At 45.8% G+C, this 16,962-nt stretch overlaps 2 protein-coding genes across 2 annotated transcripts; both read right to left on the bottom strand.

Annotated features, from left to right (window-relative positions):
- Positions 1-597: 597 nt before the first annotated feature.
- Positions 598-9,643, bottom strand: SYNJ2BP (synaptojanin 2 binding protein). Its single transcript, XM_050898195.1, has 4 exons — positions 9,445-9,643; positions 5,212-5,348; positions 3,586-3,681; positions 598-2,074 (listed from the first exon to the last, which is right to left on the bottom strand). Exons 1-4 carry the CDS (start codon positions 9,518-9,520, stop codon positions 1,934-1,936), a joined length of 450 nt encoding a protein of 149 aa, XP_050754152.1. The 5' UTR covers positions 9,521-9,643; the 3' UTR covers positions 598-1,933.
- Positions 9,644-14,140: 4,497 nt separating this feature from the next.
- On the bottom strand, positions 14,141-16,466 carry LOC127017254 (disintegrin and metalloproteinase domain-containing protein 20-like). Its single transcript, XM_050898236.1, has one exon. The coding sequence runs from the start codon at positions 16,464-16,466 to the stop codon at positions 14,298-14,300; it is 2,169 nt and encodes a 722-aa protein (XP_050754193.1). The 3' UTR covers positions 14,141-14,297.
- Positions 16,467-16,962: the final 496 nt, after the last annotated feature.

Below are 16,962 nucleotides of genomic sequence, written 5' to 3'. Positions count from 1 at the left end.
GGCTAACAAGAGGTCTGTCCCAGACAGACCTTTTTCTTAGTGTCTGCATCTTTATTCTGATGGCTGTGATACAACGGCATCAACTTCTAATCATCTGTCTTAATACACAGGTGTGCTCCATGTGGACACGACAGTCAAATATTCAGAGCAGGTCACAGACAAGCAAGCTGGTTCATGCTGCATCTGCAAAGATCTGTCCGAACAGCAGCCCTTCTGCTATCAGGCATAACTGGTTTGCAGGCCAAGGCAAGTCACTGCATGCATCGGCCCAGGCCATCCAACACCAACATACATTCACCAAACCTCAAGTCTGTTCCCAAAGTCCCCTAAGAACACTGAGCAAAATTCCTCCTGTTTCCTCTTCCCCTTACACTAGAGCAGTTTATAGGCCAAAGTAAGATTTCATGTGGTCTAAGTGCTCTGAAACTCTGTGGTGATTTAGGAATGTCATGTATAACAGCATACCATTTCTATCTCCAGCAGACGGCAGGAATACAGCCCTGAGCAAACACACAACAATCTCAAATACATCAGCAATGTCCTGCTAGAATAATAAAGAGTAGAGATAAGTAAAGCACCGAGACACCAGTTTTTCTTTGTTTGAATACATATATTGCATATGTGATTTTTTTTCTTTTTTGGCATCATACAGACCAGACCATGCATTTTGCTTTTCTTTTACAAAAACAACAAAACACATTGATTTTTTGGAGACAAGAGAAACAGGTCTTACCCCACAGAGCTCATGTCAGCTGGGGCATTTAAAACCATTCAAATCACAGTGAGGAGATGAGACCCTGCAGATAAATTCAGCAACACGCTTTCCAGAGCAAGGGTCTCTCCCCTTGGTTTTACTCGCTAAGCCTTGCCCTGGCTTACACCTGCCAGTCTATCTCCTGAACATCTCGTCAGTCTTCACAAACAAGCAATAGCCAGGACAATCCCAGCCTGCTCTCAGCTTCTCCTTTTCAATCATCCTAAGATTTTTTGACTGCAGAGAGCAAGTTAGCTGCTACAGAAGTATTCCCCGTGCAAAAAATACCCCCCCAAACAGACCTTTAACCTGAGAGATGCAGGCTTCAACCCACTTGACGGATGTAGGGACTATTGCTTCATTACTAATTTAAAGACTCTTCTGCAGCTTCAGCATGACCAAACCTCTTGCCACTGCTTATCCTTGTGATTCAATTGTCTGCCTGTCTCTCTCCGGTATGCTAGCGTTTTGTGGAAAGCTTTCTCTTACAACTCTGACCCAAGAATGAGCAGTCATTCTGACAATCAAAGTCTTTTTCTAGCAGCAGGCTATCTTCTGTCTTTCCAGAACTGGTAGAATACCTCGCCAACACTGCATTTACTGTTAAATCAGCAGCTATACTGATGATTTTACCTGTGAAGCCACAGATTAGATTTTATACATTTTTCTTAAGGCATTTATTTAGCAACAACCAACAAAAATTCAATGGAAAAAATAATATACCCTCCACATTGCTTCTCTTTATTCATGGTTCAGACAGGGATCATTAGTTTCAAGAAAAATTCAGTGGAAAGAAGGCAAAGCCTCTAGTAAATGTTTTTGATTTAAAACCACCCCAACCCCAACTCCCTTTAACCAAAAGTCACATCTTAAAACATGGAATAGATGAGTGTGTTTGAAAGTTCATGGTGCAAAATAGAGAGGGATGGCAAAACCTCCTCAGATTAGTCAAAAAAACAGCTATCCCACTCTACACATGAACAGGCATCTCCCTTTCCCTCTTCCTCTCTGCTTCCATCCACCTTGCAACAAAATCAATACATAAAGAACATCAGCAGCAGCTTTATGATAGGCAATGATCCTTTTTGACATCAGTCTGTGACAAGATCGTTGATTCTCTATCTTTAAATTACATCATAGCTGTGTAAAATACGCAGTGATATCCAAAACGTGAACTCTTCACATCCGCTGTCGATACCTCAGCAAGATCCAGATCGCTGCCGCAGCAAGTGCCACGCCTGGCACAAGAATGGCTGCTAGAGGAAGCCCACCTGATTCTCCATCACCTCGATGACCCACAGGGCCATTTTGTGGCTGCAACTACAAGGAAGAAAAAAGTATTTGTGTCAGAGCCCATCACAGGAGAGCCCCCAGTTCTGTGTCAGGACCAGGTGATCCTGAAAGGGTGTGCAAGATGGTTTCCCCAAGTACCTGTACACTCCACACATGGGAGGGTTAGAATGGCTTTGGATGGACTGAGCTTTACTGCAGGGTACCCAGCCACTACCAGGCACCCTCATGTTTCTCTGCCACTTTGTAAAGTAGGACTCTAACAGCTGGAGCAGGGTACGTCTCATACAGCAGAAGCAATGACACACACATACCCAGTCATCCCTTGATGTACTTCCCACCACACCATTTCCTGGTGTCGTTACCAGGAAAACGGCTTCACTAATTCTCTCTGTTTTTCTTACCTTCCCTGTACACTGGTCCAGAAGATTTACTCCTTTACTAAGGGAGTAGAAAAGGGGCTCAACCCATCTCTCCCCACCAGCATGCTTCAGGCTGATCAGTATTTGCTTTGTCAACTTCAATGCTAGCCAAGGATGTTCAAATTACAACAGTGGATTAAGGATTCTTCTCTTTCTATATCCAAAATGGTGCCAGTATATTTAAACTATAGCAGCCCACACTTCGTAGAATCATAGAATCGTTTAGGTTGGAAAAGACCTTTAAGATCATCGAGTCCAACCATTAACCTAGCACTGCCAAGTCTACCACTAAACCATGTCCCTAAGTGCCACATCTACACATTTTTTAAATACCTCCAGGGATGGTGACTCAACCATTTCCCTGGGCAGCCTGTTCCAATGCTTGACAACCATTTCAGTGAAGAAATTTTTCCTAATATCCAATCTAAACCTCCCCTGGTGCAACTTGAGGCCATTTCCTCTTGTTCTATCACTTGCTACTTGGGAGAAGAGACCAACGCCCACCTCGCTACAACCTCCTTTCAGGTAGTTGTAGAGAGCGATAAGGTCTCCCCTGAGCCCCCTTTTCTCGAGGCTAAACAACCCCAGTTCCCTCAGCTGCTCCTAGTAAGACTTGTGCTCTAGACCCTTCACCAGCTTCGTTGCCCTTCTTTGGACATGCTCCAGCACCTCCACGTCTTTCTTGTAATGGTGGGCTGCACACGCATCTCAACACTAACATGAGTGATGACCTCTGAAACAACAGGGGAGTTTTGTCTCCAGTAAGATTTTGGCCTCTGAAACAAAACTAGAGAACTTGAGATTCTGTCTTCACAGACAAACTTTTTCCACTGAGAAAGGAGATCTGTGAGAAAACACACCATACTCCAGCAAAACAAAGACCTGGGGACTTCTCCAAACTCACCTCTTCACTGATACCGTTACAAACAAGTAATGCACAGATGATTACAGCCGTGGTCAACTAGAGAAGGCCACAGTTCAAACAAAATCTTTATACACATAATTCACACTGAGCACCTGGACATGGTATTTTTCTGCCTCATGAAATAGAGAACTATCAATCATAGAAACCAGTCTAAACTGAGCCAGAAATAACCCTAAGAAACAGGTAAAACATACCCTGCGCTGAATTTTCAGAGACACGTCATAGCCTGCATTCCTGAACAGTTCCACAGCATCCTTGTGCCGCAAATCCTTCAAGTCTCTGCCATTGACCTAGCAAAAAAGGAAAAGAAAACCAGTTGCTGAAGCATTTTGCAAAAGCAAATTTTTAATGATGCAGGCTAACATAGGAAGGATAGGAGATAAAAATCTTCCTCTTTCACAACATTCTGCATTTGGGGCATGATGCTATAATCGGCAAGATCCATATTCATCCATTCATATTATAGATGTATTTTTACATGTTGAGAGATAACATGAGAAACTCCAAGCCAAAACACAGAGGTACTAAAAAAAAACTACCTAGAAGCAAAATCAGAATATAAGACGACAGTTGTGTCAATAGCACCTTCTTATGCTGTTGCTTTACTGGAAACAAATCAAAGGTGTGATTCTGACAGCTAATGAAAATAAAAGAGCAGCTACAGCAAAATTATTATTATGAGTCTCTTTCCCACATTGTTCCCTCTACTGGTCTACCTTTTAAACCTTTCTGTTTGAAAGAGTGTTGTAAACATACATGTAAAAGCATATTGATGTAACGAAACAAAACAAAGACTTGCATACATATTGGCATCCACTTGAAAGTGTTAGGATTTTTCTTAATTTAAAATAATATCTCATGGCGGAAAGTTTTATAACCTACTTGATTTCATTCACTAACTGATGATATTCATCCTAATTTTTCTTTTTCATCCCCATTACCCCTAATTGTATCCCCTGAGATCACATCCAGTGCCTGCCTTCTCTTGATATTTAGACTCCCCAAACACAAGTATGTAAATATTAAACTGTCAAGAAAAGATAGGATAATATTCTCCGTTTAACTTAATATCATTTTGTGGATCAATAATAGGCTCCAACTAGTGCAAGACACTCTGTAGAGGCTAAAAAGATTACATGTGGAACATAATAAGCAAGTATAAAATAAAATTAAGGAGTATTAAAAGATCACGTATCACACTAGGAAAGGCTACTTCTTCACTCATCACTTTGTAAAACATATTGTCTTGTATGATTGCCAACTGTCTGAAGAACCAGCACAACTGAACCTCAGTCACTTTAAAACATTTTTCTAAAAGGAGAAGCAGCCTGTATTATTCCTGATGAGCTGAAATGAAGAGTTTTATGGCCTAGAAGTTTTATAGCCTAAAAATCCCCCTGAGCAAAAGGATCAGTAATCATGGACTACCAGTCAAAAAAATGGAAACTTAGAGGTGGAAGACCTTTATTTACGCATGTGTAAATGACGATCCATTGTGAGCAAGAGAAGGTCTGATGGATTCTAAATCCTTAGGGAGGCAAGTCACAGAGGAAATACAAACGCAGCATGAAGGAGCGCTTCTGAGATAAATCAAGAAGGCAGAAGAGATAGGCCCATGTGTAGAGGCGTTCTTCTCCCTAGTGCTCAAAGCTCTCCCCAGACCCCCAAGATAGCTCCTCCATGGAGTTTGCTCAGCATCATCTAATTGCATTCATCACATCCTTCCTCTCTGTGCACTGCGATGGCAAACCTGCATCTCATATCACATCCCTGATCACAGCATTTCAAGAACATACGGGGCGACAGAAGAAAGGGCTTACCGCTAAAATTTTATCTCCTTCTTGTAATCGGCCATCAAGGTAAGCTGCCCCATCCTTTTTGATCCGGCTGACATAGATGCTGCTGTCATTGGAAACGTACTGCTGATCTGTCCCACCAACAATGTTGAAGCCCAGCCCTAAAGTAAGCCAAAGAGAAAGCTGATGAGAAAAAGCTCAAAGCTTCAGACATTCTTGCTGTTGTTGGGGGCTGTACCCTCCCACGTTGTCCTGTTTTCTCCACCATACTAAAACTCACAGCACACAAATCTGTATCATCCTTTCTAACCATCACTGTCTAGAAAAGTTATTCTCATTAAACTCATCTTGAAAGCAGAGGAGAGATCTTGAATGCCTGAGGGCCCAGATGCTTCACTCCATAAAGCATCCATGAGCAGTTTTCAGGTGGGTGTTGGGGAACACTGAGGGACATGCCATTGTTTCTGAGATGCCGATTCAGCCCTCAGCAGGAATACGCCTCTTCAGCACAGCATGAAAGGAAAGCAAAGCATTCTGCATTTCACAGGAGGCTATAATAAATTATTACCTTGGAGCAACAAGAAATCATGCCTGACAAGCGTTTCATGAACTGGGAAACAGAGTTAGGAAAGGCAAGGAGCATTAGACCCTGTCTACAGATGAGGAAACAGGCAAGAGAAGCTGTGCTACCAGCTCGAGGGCACTTAGAGCTCAGAAGGCTCCCCTTCCACATCTCAGGAGCTGGAACTGGCGTCCTTCGCCTCCAAGAGTAAGATTAGCTTAGATGCAGCTACTTCAAATTGTATGTAATCACTTTGTTCTGTTTCAGGGATTCAAAACACAACAGGAAATAAAGACAAAGTTCTTGGATTTAAAGCAAAACAAAAAGGAATACACATACATTAAACAGAACTGATGTCCACTTCACATTTTTGTTATACTTCATATTGTTCTTTAAAGTAAGCCTCAATTACAGAACTCTAGCTGGAACCAGCTGCTGGATTAAAGTGCAGTTAAAGATTAAGACTTCTTGTTTCATCGAAATCCAGAAGAATTGAATTCAAAATCTGGAAAACCACAGGTTACAACAGCGCATTCCCCATTGCACATGCAGCTAAGTTTCTCTGTAAATAATAATACGTGACAAGGGATGGGAAAGATTCCCTAAGAAGAGGCTTGCAATGAAAAAAGAAAGAAAAGTCAAGGAAAAAGAAAAAAAAACCCAAATATACAATCAAAGTAAATGGAGAAAAAAAAACACGTTTTTTTTCTGACATAAACCAGTCATCCAAAACCTACTGTCAAGAACAGCTGAAGGCAAATTCTTCCCACGTTCAGCCAGGCTGATTTATTTATTTTCTCTTTCTTTCTTACCTTCTTTCAAAGTTGGGACTAGAAACTTTGAGAAGGAGAGTTGCAAATGAAAGTAAAACCACCTTGTGCCTGCTGGGAAGCAGCATTTTAAATCAGTCATAGGAGATCAAAGGATGTACAAGATGAGTCATGCTACTTTAAGTGTGCATCTACAGCTGGGAAGTAAAGAAATATTAACAGCAATCTTGCCACACCTTTTTTTTTTCCCCCTCCCCTTTCCTGGCATCTTCACACAAACAAGGAAGAAAATTGAAGTGGCAGCAGATTGAAGAAACACTGACATTTCAGCTAGACTAATATCTATTCCAAGAGGGGAAAGCTGTACACACTAACACACCCTTTGATGGGAATTAAAAAAAAAACCCACACACACACCCCAACCCTAAAAATTATTTGCCATGAAGCCAATAACCTGGCAACAGGGGGAATCAATACTACAGAAAGTATAAGGTTTAATCAACACTTATTAAAAAACCAGAAAGAAGGAATCAGAGTTTCAGAATACATTAGTTCTCTCTCACATATATATAAACCCCCCAAATATATATATATATATATATGAAAAAAGTATGCATTTTGCAAGTTTTCACCCATGATTGGAAAAATAATCAAAAGTCACAGCTTTCATCAGCAGAGCCAACGTGAGATAGGAGCAGATCTTCTGACAAAAAGAGGCAGCAGTTCATGCCAGACCAAGTTAAGTATTCACAGGGCTTTTTCACTGTCTTTCCTTTCCAGCACTTAAACTTCCACTTTGGCTAAAAATATCTTCCCTGTCATTCCTTGAGCTCTCTGCTATTCTCCACCTTCCAGTTCATGCAGCCATAGAAAGAGACACAGCACAACCGGGAGAAAAGGAGCAAGGGGAAAAGAGAGCACATGGCACTAAATCCCTTGTCTACAAGGGACCAGAAATGGAATGGCAGAGCTTTAAAAGCAGGCTCTGGGCTAAACTTCTGACCCTCCCTGAGGCTGCAGACCTCCCTATGCCTCATTTACCCCCCTGAAAATTAAAAAGTCCCTCAAAAAGACATTAAAACAATCATGATCGGCAGGATTCGGAAAAGAGAGATGGAATAATATTGCAAATTGAACCAATGAAGTTACTTAGTTTTCTGTAAAACCAGATTTTTCTGCCTAATTTCAGCCTAGTACTTAAGAAAATTTGAAAAATAGACATACGCACACTGTTTCGCCACTGTAAATACGTTCACCTCCTCAGCAAACTTTTGCTAGAGATGTTTAGCATCAGACCTATTTTAAAAAGTTGCAGTCAAAACTCTGATTAGAGAGATTATGGGATTACACTGTGCTTTACAGATAACAGCGTTTTGTTCCTTCCACCGAAATGAATAATAATTCACATGGTAAATGCATCAAGGTTGTAAGGGGCTGTAGAACCTTCAAATCAAGTGACACAGTTAGAAACCTAACTCTAAAAATACACAGCTCATCTTAATGACGAGACAAATGCTGCTCGTGGTAATGAGATATAAATTGCCGTGGCCACATTCAAGACCTCTCAACTCTGCCCTTCAACATCCCCTTCCACCTCGCTCAAAATTTTAGGTTCCCAAATGTATGGAAACAGCTTTCCCATCAGAACCGGCTTCATTTGCCAAATAAATTTCACTGACAAGCATGGCTTCATTAGCTTGAGCTCGTGGCTGTGCAGGCAGGACTACGTAGCTTTCAGAGCAGTGGCCACTCTGGTGAGCAGGGGAGGCAGAGGGGTGCCCGCTGGACTCACCCTTTGGGTTACGATTGCTGGCATGGGGGCCAGGACTGACCCCAGCCCTGCACGGGAACTACCTTCACCCCAGAGAAAGGAAAATGGCGCATATGCCAAGGATGTGGGTGCTGCAGGTCCCTGGGGGGCCCGTAGAGCCAAGGCCGGCCAGCAGCCGCACCCAGCAGTTGTGCAGACAGAAGGGCTGCCACTTTTTCTTTCATGTTCATTTTAATTAAAGAGAAGGCCTCACGCACCAAAGTACAGCTCTAGCTCCAAAACCTCCCTGGAGCCTGCAGTTCTTTGGAGCCAGGATTTTGCTCCAGAGCCGTACATTTGGTGCTAACTTGCCACACTTCTGAAAGTGCAATTTGAATAGCATCATAAATCCTGCAAAAATATGAGGGCGGACAGGCGTCTGCAGGCTTCCATGAGAGCACACGCTGCTGTAACAGGAAAAGCAAAGCCAAAAAAATGCCCCACAGACTGCCCTGTTCCCTCTCCCTTTCAGTCTGCGCTCCTCTCGCTCACCACCCCGAAGCCCTCTCTAACGCTACTCCGAACAACTAACACAATGCTGACAGCCGACAGTATAGCGTATGGTCACTTTGACTACCGTTTTTCAAAACGCCCCCTGATTTTGGGTATCCAACACGGCTGAGTGCTGAGCACCTGCCACCTCACTTCAAAGCAAGAGGAGCTGCACCGGAGATGGCAACTCCTGGGAAAACCAGGTGCGAGTTGTTTCACCCGAGACACCAGCCGCAGCCGCTGCTCCTGGCCGCTGCTCTCACAGAAGACAAAGCCCGACCCAGGCAGCTCTCCCTCACGCAGGTCACGGGCTTTTCCCGCAGCAGGGTATCCGCCACGGGCGATTTCCACGGGCACGCCGCGGCAGGAGAGGCCATTGGGGCCGGGAACCTCAGGGCTGCCGCGCCGGTGCCTGGGAGCGGGCGCCGTGCTCACCGTCCTCACCGCCGGGACCCTCCCGCCGCCGCCCCCGGGCCCGCTAAGGCCCCCCGGCCAGCCCCCGCCACCACCTCCGCGTTCCCACTCCGGCCTCCCCCCCGCCGGGGGCTGCGCAGGCCTCTGCGCGGCTGCCCCGGCCCGGGAGGCGCCGAGGGCCCGGCGAGGGGCGGCCGCCCCCGCCTTACCTGAGGGTCTGCGGGTGAGGCTGATGACCTCCTCGGAAAAGCCGCCTCCACCGCCGCCCGCCGCGCTGCCGTTCATGCTGCGGCCTGAAGGTGAAGTCGGCTCCCGGGGCAGCCGCTTTCGTTTCCTCGGCCGCCGCCGCCGCCGGAGGGCCGCGCCGCGGAGCGCTGGGAGTTGTAGTCCGCGGCCGGCCGCGCCGCGCCGCCCGGGGACGGGGCCCCGCTGCCAGCCAGCGCCCCCGGCTCGCCGCGGGCACCCGGGGCTGGGGGCGGCGGCGAGGCCGCGCCCGGGGAGGAGCGCCGGCGCCCAGCACCGGCCTCTGCCCGCGGGGCCCGGCCCTCACAGCCGGCCGGGGGCCCACAGCGGCCGTGCCATCGGACGCGGTGCCAGTACGCGTCCGGAGAGCGGTACGTCCTTCGCGCTGAGGGCCTGGGAGCTGCGGCGGCCTGCGGAACGGGGCTTCTCCCTCCGATCCCCTAATGCCCCCCCGTGATGGGCTCTAACCGCAGAGGCGGAAGAGGACTGGTGGCCAGGGGTGCACAACACAGCGTCCTCCTGCCCACGGCCACCTTCCCCTGCCCCTACACAGCATCTTTGCCTGGCCCCGCTTTGCTCCCCAGACTGGAAGTGGGTTTCTCGTGAAGTGTTAGTTTGCTAGGGTGGGTGTAGCAGAGAAATGGAGACATGTGTGACCTGCTCCCAGCCCTTTTAACTGGCCACACAGCAAACTGAAAAGCAGATCAGACAGTGCTGGGCAGAAGCAAAAGCCCAATGCAGATAGCACAGAGAGCACCCATGCCAACTCCTAGTTATCCTGTGATGCAATACAGTGGTAGCCTTAGATTCAGAACCACAAATAGCACATAGAACTGCTGTGCTGACCACCACCGCTAGGAACAATAAATACTTAACTATGTCTTGTAGAAGGTGTTCAGTTTGAGGATTTGGGAAATTTCCTCAAAACTCTACAGAACAGATAATTACCTAGCAATAAAAGGCAAAGCAGTTCAAGGTTCTGTCTAACAGAGGAGCCACTTGAACCTGGGAATCCTGTACCTCAGGGAGTTCTTGAACCAACAGATTATTGGGAAAAAGATAGTAAGGCAAGATTTATCCCTATTTATTTCCTTATTAAACTTTATCCTTATCTATTTCAGCACATGCTACAAGTGTGGCAATACAGACAGTGACAACAGGGAACAATGAACGGCCCAGTGCAATTTAATCACCTAACTGCTTGGCACTATTAGGACAGCCATGTCTACACACTGCAGGAACTTTTCTGATGAAAATGAGGACCAGGTGCTCTGGTCTTCTGTGTTACACTACCGATTTGTTTGTTTGGTATTGCAGCATGGATAACAAATATTTTTTACTGTGTTCATTCCAAGATTATCTGCACTTTTGGATTCCTGAGTTTAACAGGGAGAGGCAGCCTGGGTGCTGGATCTCTGGATTAGAGGAAGAGTGTGCCACATGCCTTAATGCTACAACATTAATGCTTAGCGCTAAACTGAGTGTTAGAACACCTGCCTCAGAGGTGGGAGACAGGCATTCAAGGCCCAATTACACCTGCAATGACAAGCAAAACCATGACTAGTCTATCACAGGAGGAGTTCTTAAACCGTTAAGCACAGCATTCAGTTTCACACCTGTTTCAGTCCAGTTCCCACAGTTATGTTGTCCTGGATATCTATACTTATTTTTTGCCAATGATTAAGAACACTAGAAAGCAAAACTTGCACAATGGCCATCAATTATTTTTCCTCCAAACTCAGGTTCTGCTAATACAGTACTTGGCAAACTCCTTGAAGATACATACTGTTCCTTAGCAGCAGTTTTAATGTATTTTAGAGGTGACAGTCTTGGCTTAGAATGAAAACAATTTTATCTTGATCTAAGACAACTGCAATATTAAGAGGTTTTTTTAAAGTCTTGTTTAGCGAGGAAGAGATTTCAAACAAGAAACATGGGTAGATCATTGTTGTAACTTAGTCCTAAGCAGCTCCAGGCTTCACCCACCACTACTGGCCTGCCACATGTTAACAGCTACCTAAGACTTAATACCTTGCTGCACTGGCACAGATCATTTCATGTGTCTTCATAGTCAGACACTTCCCTCCAGTACCATTTCACGTACTAGACTAATCCACATCTCTTGGGAGATGGTGCAACAGCATTTGCAGGCTGCCTCTTCCATGTTTAAGTGACTTATACGTTACCCAAGTTCTTGCATCCATTTAAAACATTAAAAAAGGCAATTAAAACTAGGAGGAAAAAAAGGGGGGGGGGGGAACCCGAAAGATTAGGACTGAACTTAGACTTGCACCTTCATACCACAACAGAGTAGTGGGACATTTATAACAAACCACCAGAAGTACCACGTTACTCATTGCTATGGTGAAATCAGAAACAACATTTTCAAGGAGAAAACCTTAGCGAGGGAGCTCACACATTTTATAAAACATAGACTAGGTTTGCTGGGATGCATGTTTGTCTTGCTCATATACCCTAAGCAGAAATAGAAGAAAAGCATACAGAAATACTCCTGTCCAAAGCTTACTGAAAGCCTCCTCCCAATTAACAGTCATGTTTTTTAGATCTTTAAGCATAGAGAAAAATGGAAACTGCAGCATTTTATTGCTTTGTCTCTTCCAAAACTGCATTTGCAAGTAAGCTTTCTAGCCTAAATTGTGCTTTCATTTACACCTCTGTCTCCTCAGCATGCAGGTCTGTAAATAAGAACTCTCTGAGTCTGTGTTCCTCTGGTCTCAGCATAGATCTATACTCAGCACTTTATGGTATACTATCAATCAACAACAGCAGGCCATCAAGGTGGCAGCCTGAGACTTCTGCCACTGATGTTTATGTATTTAAAAAGGAAAATAAAAAAAGTCTGCCAGTACTTACCAATTGTGCATAGGTAGCTGGAAGGTGCTGGATGTAGTGCTTGTGTTACTTTTTATCTCCATCTTTCACCTAATCCACATCCCCCTTGTTTGTCACATATCCCTTGCTTCTCACACCTGAATTAAAATTGTTTTTTCTCTGAGCAAAAAAAACCACTCTTCCCCCTGTCCCCCCACCAAAAAAAAGGTCTCTGGTTATAAGGAATAAATTTGGGGTGTTAGTGAAGGGGCAGTTATCTTGTCTTTTGGCATAAACGCAGGATTAATTTTTCATCTCATCAAAACCAGCCATGCTGTATCAAGACAATAACTGTAGCCTGCTGAACAAACAATGTGTTACCTCATTTCCCCAGACAAATATAGGTAACAATTGAAGGACCCATTTGCTTTAGACAAAAAGCCATGAAGAACTGTGAATCACATCATTTGTATTTCACATCCAATCATAATGTAAGCAGCCCTTTTTGGATGCAGAACACAATAATTTTAAAAAAATGTACAGGAAAATGTGTATTCTAAAAACATAAGTGTCATACTTGGGAGGCAGCAAGAGTTTACCATCGTCATTTGTAGAGTCACCAACATCTTTCCAAATCTTGCAAGTGTTGGGGTACTTATCCTGCCTTTATAGAATGTTTGCTAAAAATGTGGTCTTTGCTTTCCAAATACAAATAATTCTTTTGGTAGCAGACAAGTGCATTACAGCCCTTAATCCAGAAACACCAGTCCTTTAAAATAAAGTTTTCACTGTAAATCTGGACTACAGACTCCTCTTTATGCTGATCTGGTTGGAAGATCTAGTCACTGCTATAATATAAATAACAAAAATAAAACTTATTGAATGCTATTTCCACATCCCTCATTTTTTCATTAGACACATTTTATCTCATGTTAAAAAATGAAAAATACAGTGCTTCTCTGTGGCAGTCCATAGAGCTGCACGGACACATTCAGTGATAGCTTAAGAAGCAATCACATAGTAAACCAAGAGAAACCCCCTGAGATAGTTAGATAATCTATCAAATATTGCAGGAATTCTGGGTGGGGGAGACTTGCAGAATAGTTCCAAATATTTTAGAAATCCAGTTAACTTGTGCAACCTCACAGACAGCTCCTCTTAGTGACAATAAAATACGTAGCACTTCTCAGAAGAACCCAGCAGTCAAGGCACTGGAAAGTTTCCAGAAAAAGACAGACAATTTGTTCTTGTGAAATGTCAGGTTTGGTGTCACTACACTCTTGACGTAAGATGGTTCAAAAATGTAATGCTTACTGGCGTGATCTGGATAATACTTTTCTACTGTCTCACAAAATGAAGGCCCTGTTCCCTATGATCTGCCTCCCTCCTGAGGGGCTACTTCCTGGAAACAGCTGGAAGGGCTTATGCCACAGACACCTGCATCTCACTGCAATACCTGTTTCTTGCCTGCTTGCGTGTCACAGGTGTGAATTAAATGGAGACCGCAAAAGCAATTTTTTCTCTTTATTAATGAATGACAGAAGCAAGATGTTCACAAACATCTGTCCCACTGAACTGGAGAAAACACTAGATGAAGGAGTAAACTGGAGCAAATAATTTATTTACACCTGTTTTAAGAAGTTTACATTTGTAAACTATTGATATGAAGCATAAAAGCTATACCTACAGTTTGCCTAACTACTTCAGTTTAAGAGCTCAAGGTGCAAAGAACAGCATGCCTTACTGCCTGCATTTATTAACTTAAACAAAGATAACATTTAATGATATCACATGAGATTAGAACTATTCAGAACATGTTGAATTATTTCGATGAGTTATCAGCTGGCTCTGCTCAAGGGACATTTCCCCAGGAGCATCCAAAGCTACTGCTTGTTGGTCTTCAGCAAGTGCTTTGTGGTGGATTTTGACTCAGCAGCAGGTGTTCTGCTTTAGGAACTGCTGGCATTTCCAGTATTTGAAACAACTGCTATCTTCTTCTGTGGCATTGGGCCTTTCTCCTCCTAAGCCATTCCACTATTTCCCGTTTATAACTTACGGTAAGGGTTACTCCAAAGATACAGAGAAAAAGAAGATTAAGTAGCGTTACTCCTATTTTTGCTCTCTGAAAAGTCTCCCTGGCTGGAGGGGGTCCACTGTCAACGCTACCTCCAAATCCTTCCCATTCACAATACGGAGGAGCCCAGCCATACCTGCAGTGACAGTTCTTACGATTGTTACACACTCCTCTATCATGACACTTTGTCACGTTACAGTCGTAGTTCAGCAGTGATATGCTGGTACATGTCCTGTTGATACAAAGCATATCACTACCACATGGCGTGCCATCTTCCACAGCTCCCACGTCAGCTATTGGCACCCCTACGTGATAGTCGAGACCCCAACACTTTTTATCTCCAACAGGGGTTTGGACTAGCGTTACGTGGTTCTGCAAGAAAGGCAATTTGTCTATGTTTTCACACTGGATCCTACCACATAAGATATTCTCAATACTGCATTTTGTAAAATAGATATTGTTACGAATACCACAATTCCCAAACCGGTCACCTCGAGTATTCACTGCTTTGAAGCAATCTAAAGGAGCAGCCCTGGCTTGTTTGCCAAAGAGATGCTGGCACTGTTTACTGTGGGAAGAACATTTTCCTCGATAGCAATAAGCACCATCTTTGCAAGGGGTTCCATCTTGTATGTACACGTCCGGCGGGCACCAAGAGGAAGTCCCATTGCAATACTCTGGCAGGTCACAGTTGCCAGTACTTGCTCTGCAGAGCGTTCCTGCTGGAACGACCTGACAGCTCTTGCAGCACTTTCCAGAAGCACAGACTGAACCTGCAGTAAACGTGCAGTTCGGGTAACAACAAGGATCCTTTCTGCAGTTTGATTCTGAACCACAGTCACATTGCTCTCCGCTTTCTACTATCTTATTCCCACAGTATTCACGCTTCATGGTGTAGAAAGTGCCGGGTGCTGGTGGTTGACGAATGCAGCCTGCGCCACGCCCAAGCAGGTCAAAGTAGTCTTTGTAACTGCAGTCACTGAACGCATCAGTGTCGACATCGCTTTCATACATAATGCATTTCTTTCGTCTGCATTTACAGCCCCGTTCATCATGGCGCATCCCAAGAGTATGGCCCAGCTCGTGGACAAATGTGGTAATAAGTGAGGACAACTTCCTATCAGTGAAGGAAACAACTGCTGATGACCACTGGTTATCACACACAGACCCTAGAAACGCCAATCCCAGGCTCTTTCCAAAGCTCTGAAATGCAAATAAGTGAGCGGTATCATGGCGCATCCGTGGAGACAGGTCTGACTTTCGCCATTTGTTAAAGTCGTCAAGCGCCTTGTTGACAGAGTTAGTAATGTTTATAAGGTTGCTTTTGGTCCAGATCTCCAATCCCACAAGAAACAGCCGAACAGAAAGCTGTTCGTACAGAGAGTCCCCGATGTTGATGATTTCTATGACTCGCCTCAAGACTTCGGATTCGTTCCTGCCCAACTTCACAAACCGCACGTTGTCCACGACCACTACTATCTTCACATACCTGACGTGTGTCCACCAGTCCTTCAGCATCTCCTCCTCCGCCGCCTGCGGGACCTTGAACCAGGGCAGCAAAGCCTTTTGGTGCTGCAGCTCCTCCGGTGTCAGCCCGCAGGTGGGGCCCACGGGGTTGTTGGCCGCCTCCATGCGGTAGAGGATGTGCCGGAAGGCTGGATCATCAGGGACGGGCTCGATCTCATAAGTGCTATCCTCCACCCAGAGCACGCCACGGAGGCCCCTGCCGCAGGTGCCGAGGGCCACCAGGGAGCCGGGGCTCCCCTGCACCTCACCCTGGTAGAAGCAGTTGTCCTGCACGAAGGGGTGCTCCTCCCAGCGGGCCCCGTCCTTGCCATAGGTGACCAAGGTGAAGGGGTGGGAGACCAGGCCCCGCCTGGGCCGCAGGCGCAGCACCCGCGGCCGCCCCTCCACCTCCAGCCAGTAGGAGACGGCCAGGGGGTTGGTGTCGGCCCGGGGGCTCAACTGCCGTGGCACCGTCACCCACGTGGCGGTGACGCGCAGCTCCCCGGACGGGTCCCCCGGGGCGGCGGGGCACCCCGCCAGGCCCAGCAGCACCAGCAGCCCCAGCAGTGCCCGCATCGCCGCTGCCCGGTGCCGCCCCACACCCCACTTTGTGAGGGGATGGAGCCTGGAAGGGCCCTGCCCGGGGGGAACCGCCCCGAGGCCTCCAACTGCCCCTCAGCGGGGAGGGCCGCGGCTGGGGAGGAGCAGTGGCATCGCGGCCCCCTTCACCTTCCCCCTGTGGAAACGGCACCCTGCAGCCTGGGCCTACATCTCAGAGGGCTGCAAGGGCAGCTTGAGACATCCATCCCCTGCTCTTTGAGTACGTACGGAGACTCTTGTGGGGAGGAACAAATAAATTAGCCTACCAGAAGCACGTTCCCAGCTTTTTATTATCTTCCTTTTCAAATTAATGGGCGTTTCTCCTTCTGAGCAGACATAGCGAGAAGGGGCCCCAGCTCAGCTTCACACTCCTTGTCACGGATGTTTGTGTTAAGCAAAGGGATCATTTGGTTAGACCACAAGGGGGAAAATCTGTTTTAATAGCTCAAAGGCTGGCTGGCTTTTGCTTTGT

The sequence above is a fragment of the Gymnogyps californianus genome, chromosome 5, assembly GCF_018139145.2.
Source record: "Gymnogyps californianus isolate 813 chromosome 5, ASM1813914v2, whole genome shotgun sequence".
NCBI classification, from domain to species: domain Eukaryota; kingdom Metazoa; phylum Chordata; class Aves; order Accipitriformes; family Cathartidae; genus Gymnogyps; species Gymnogyps californianus.
The sequence above is the reverse complement of the archived record's forward strand: the minus strand, read 5'-3'. Positions and strand labels throughout refer to the sequence as shown.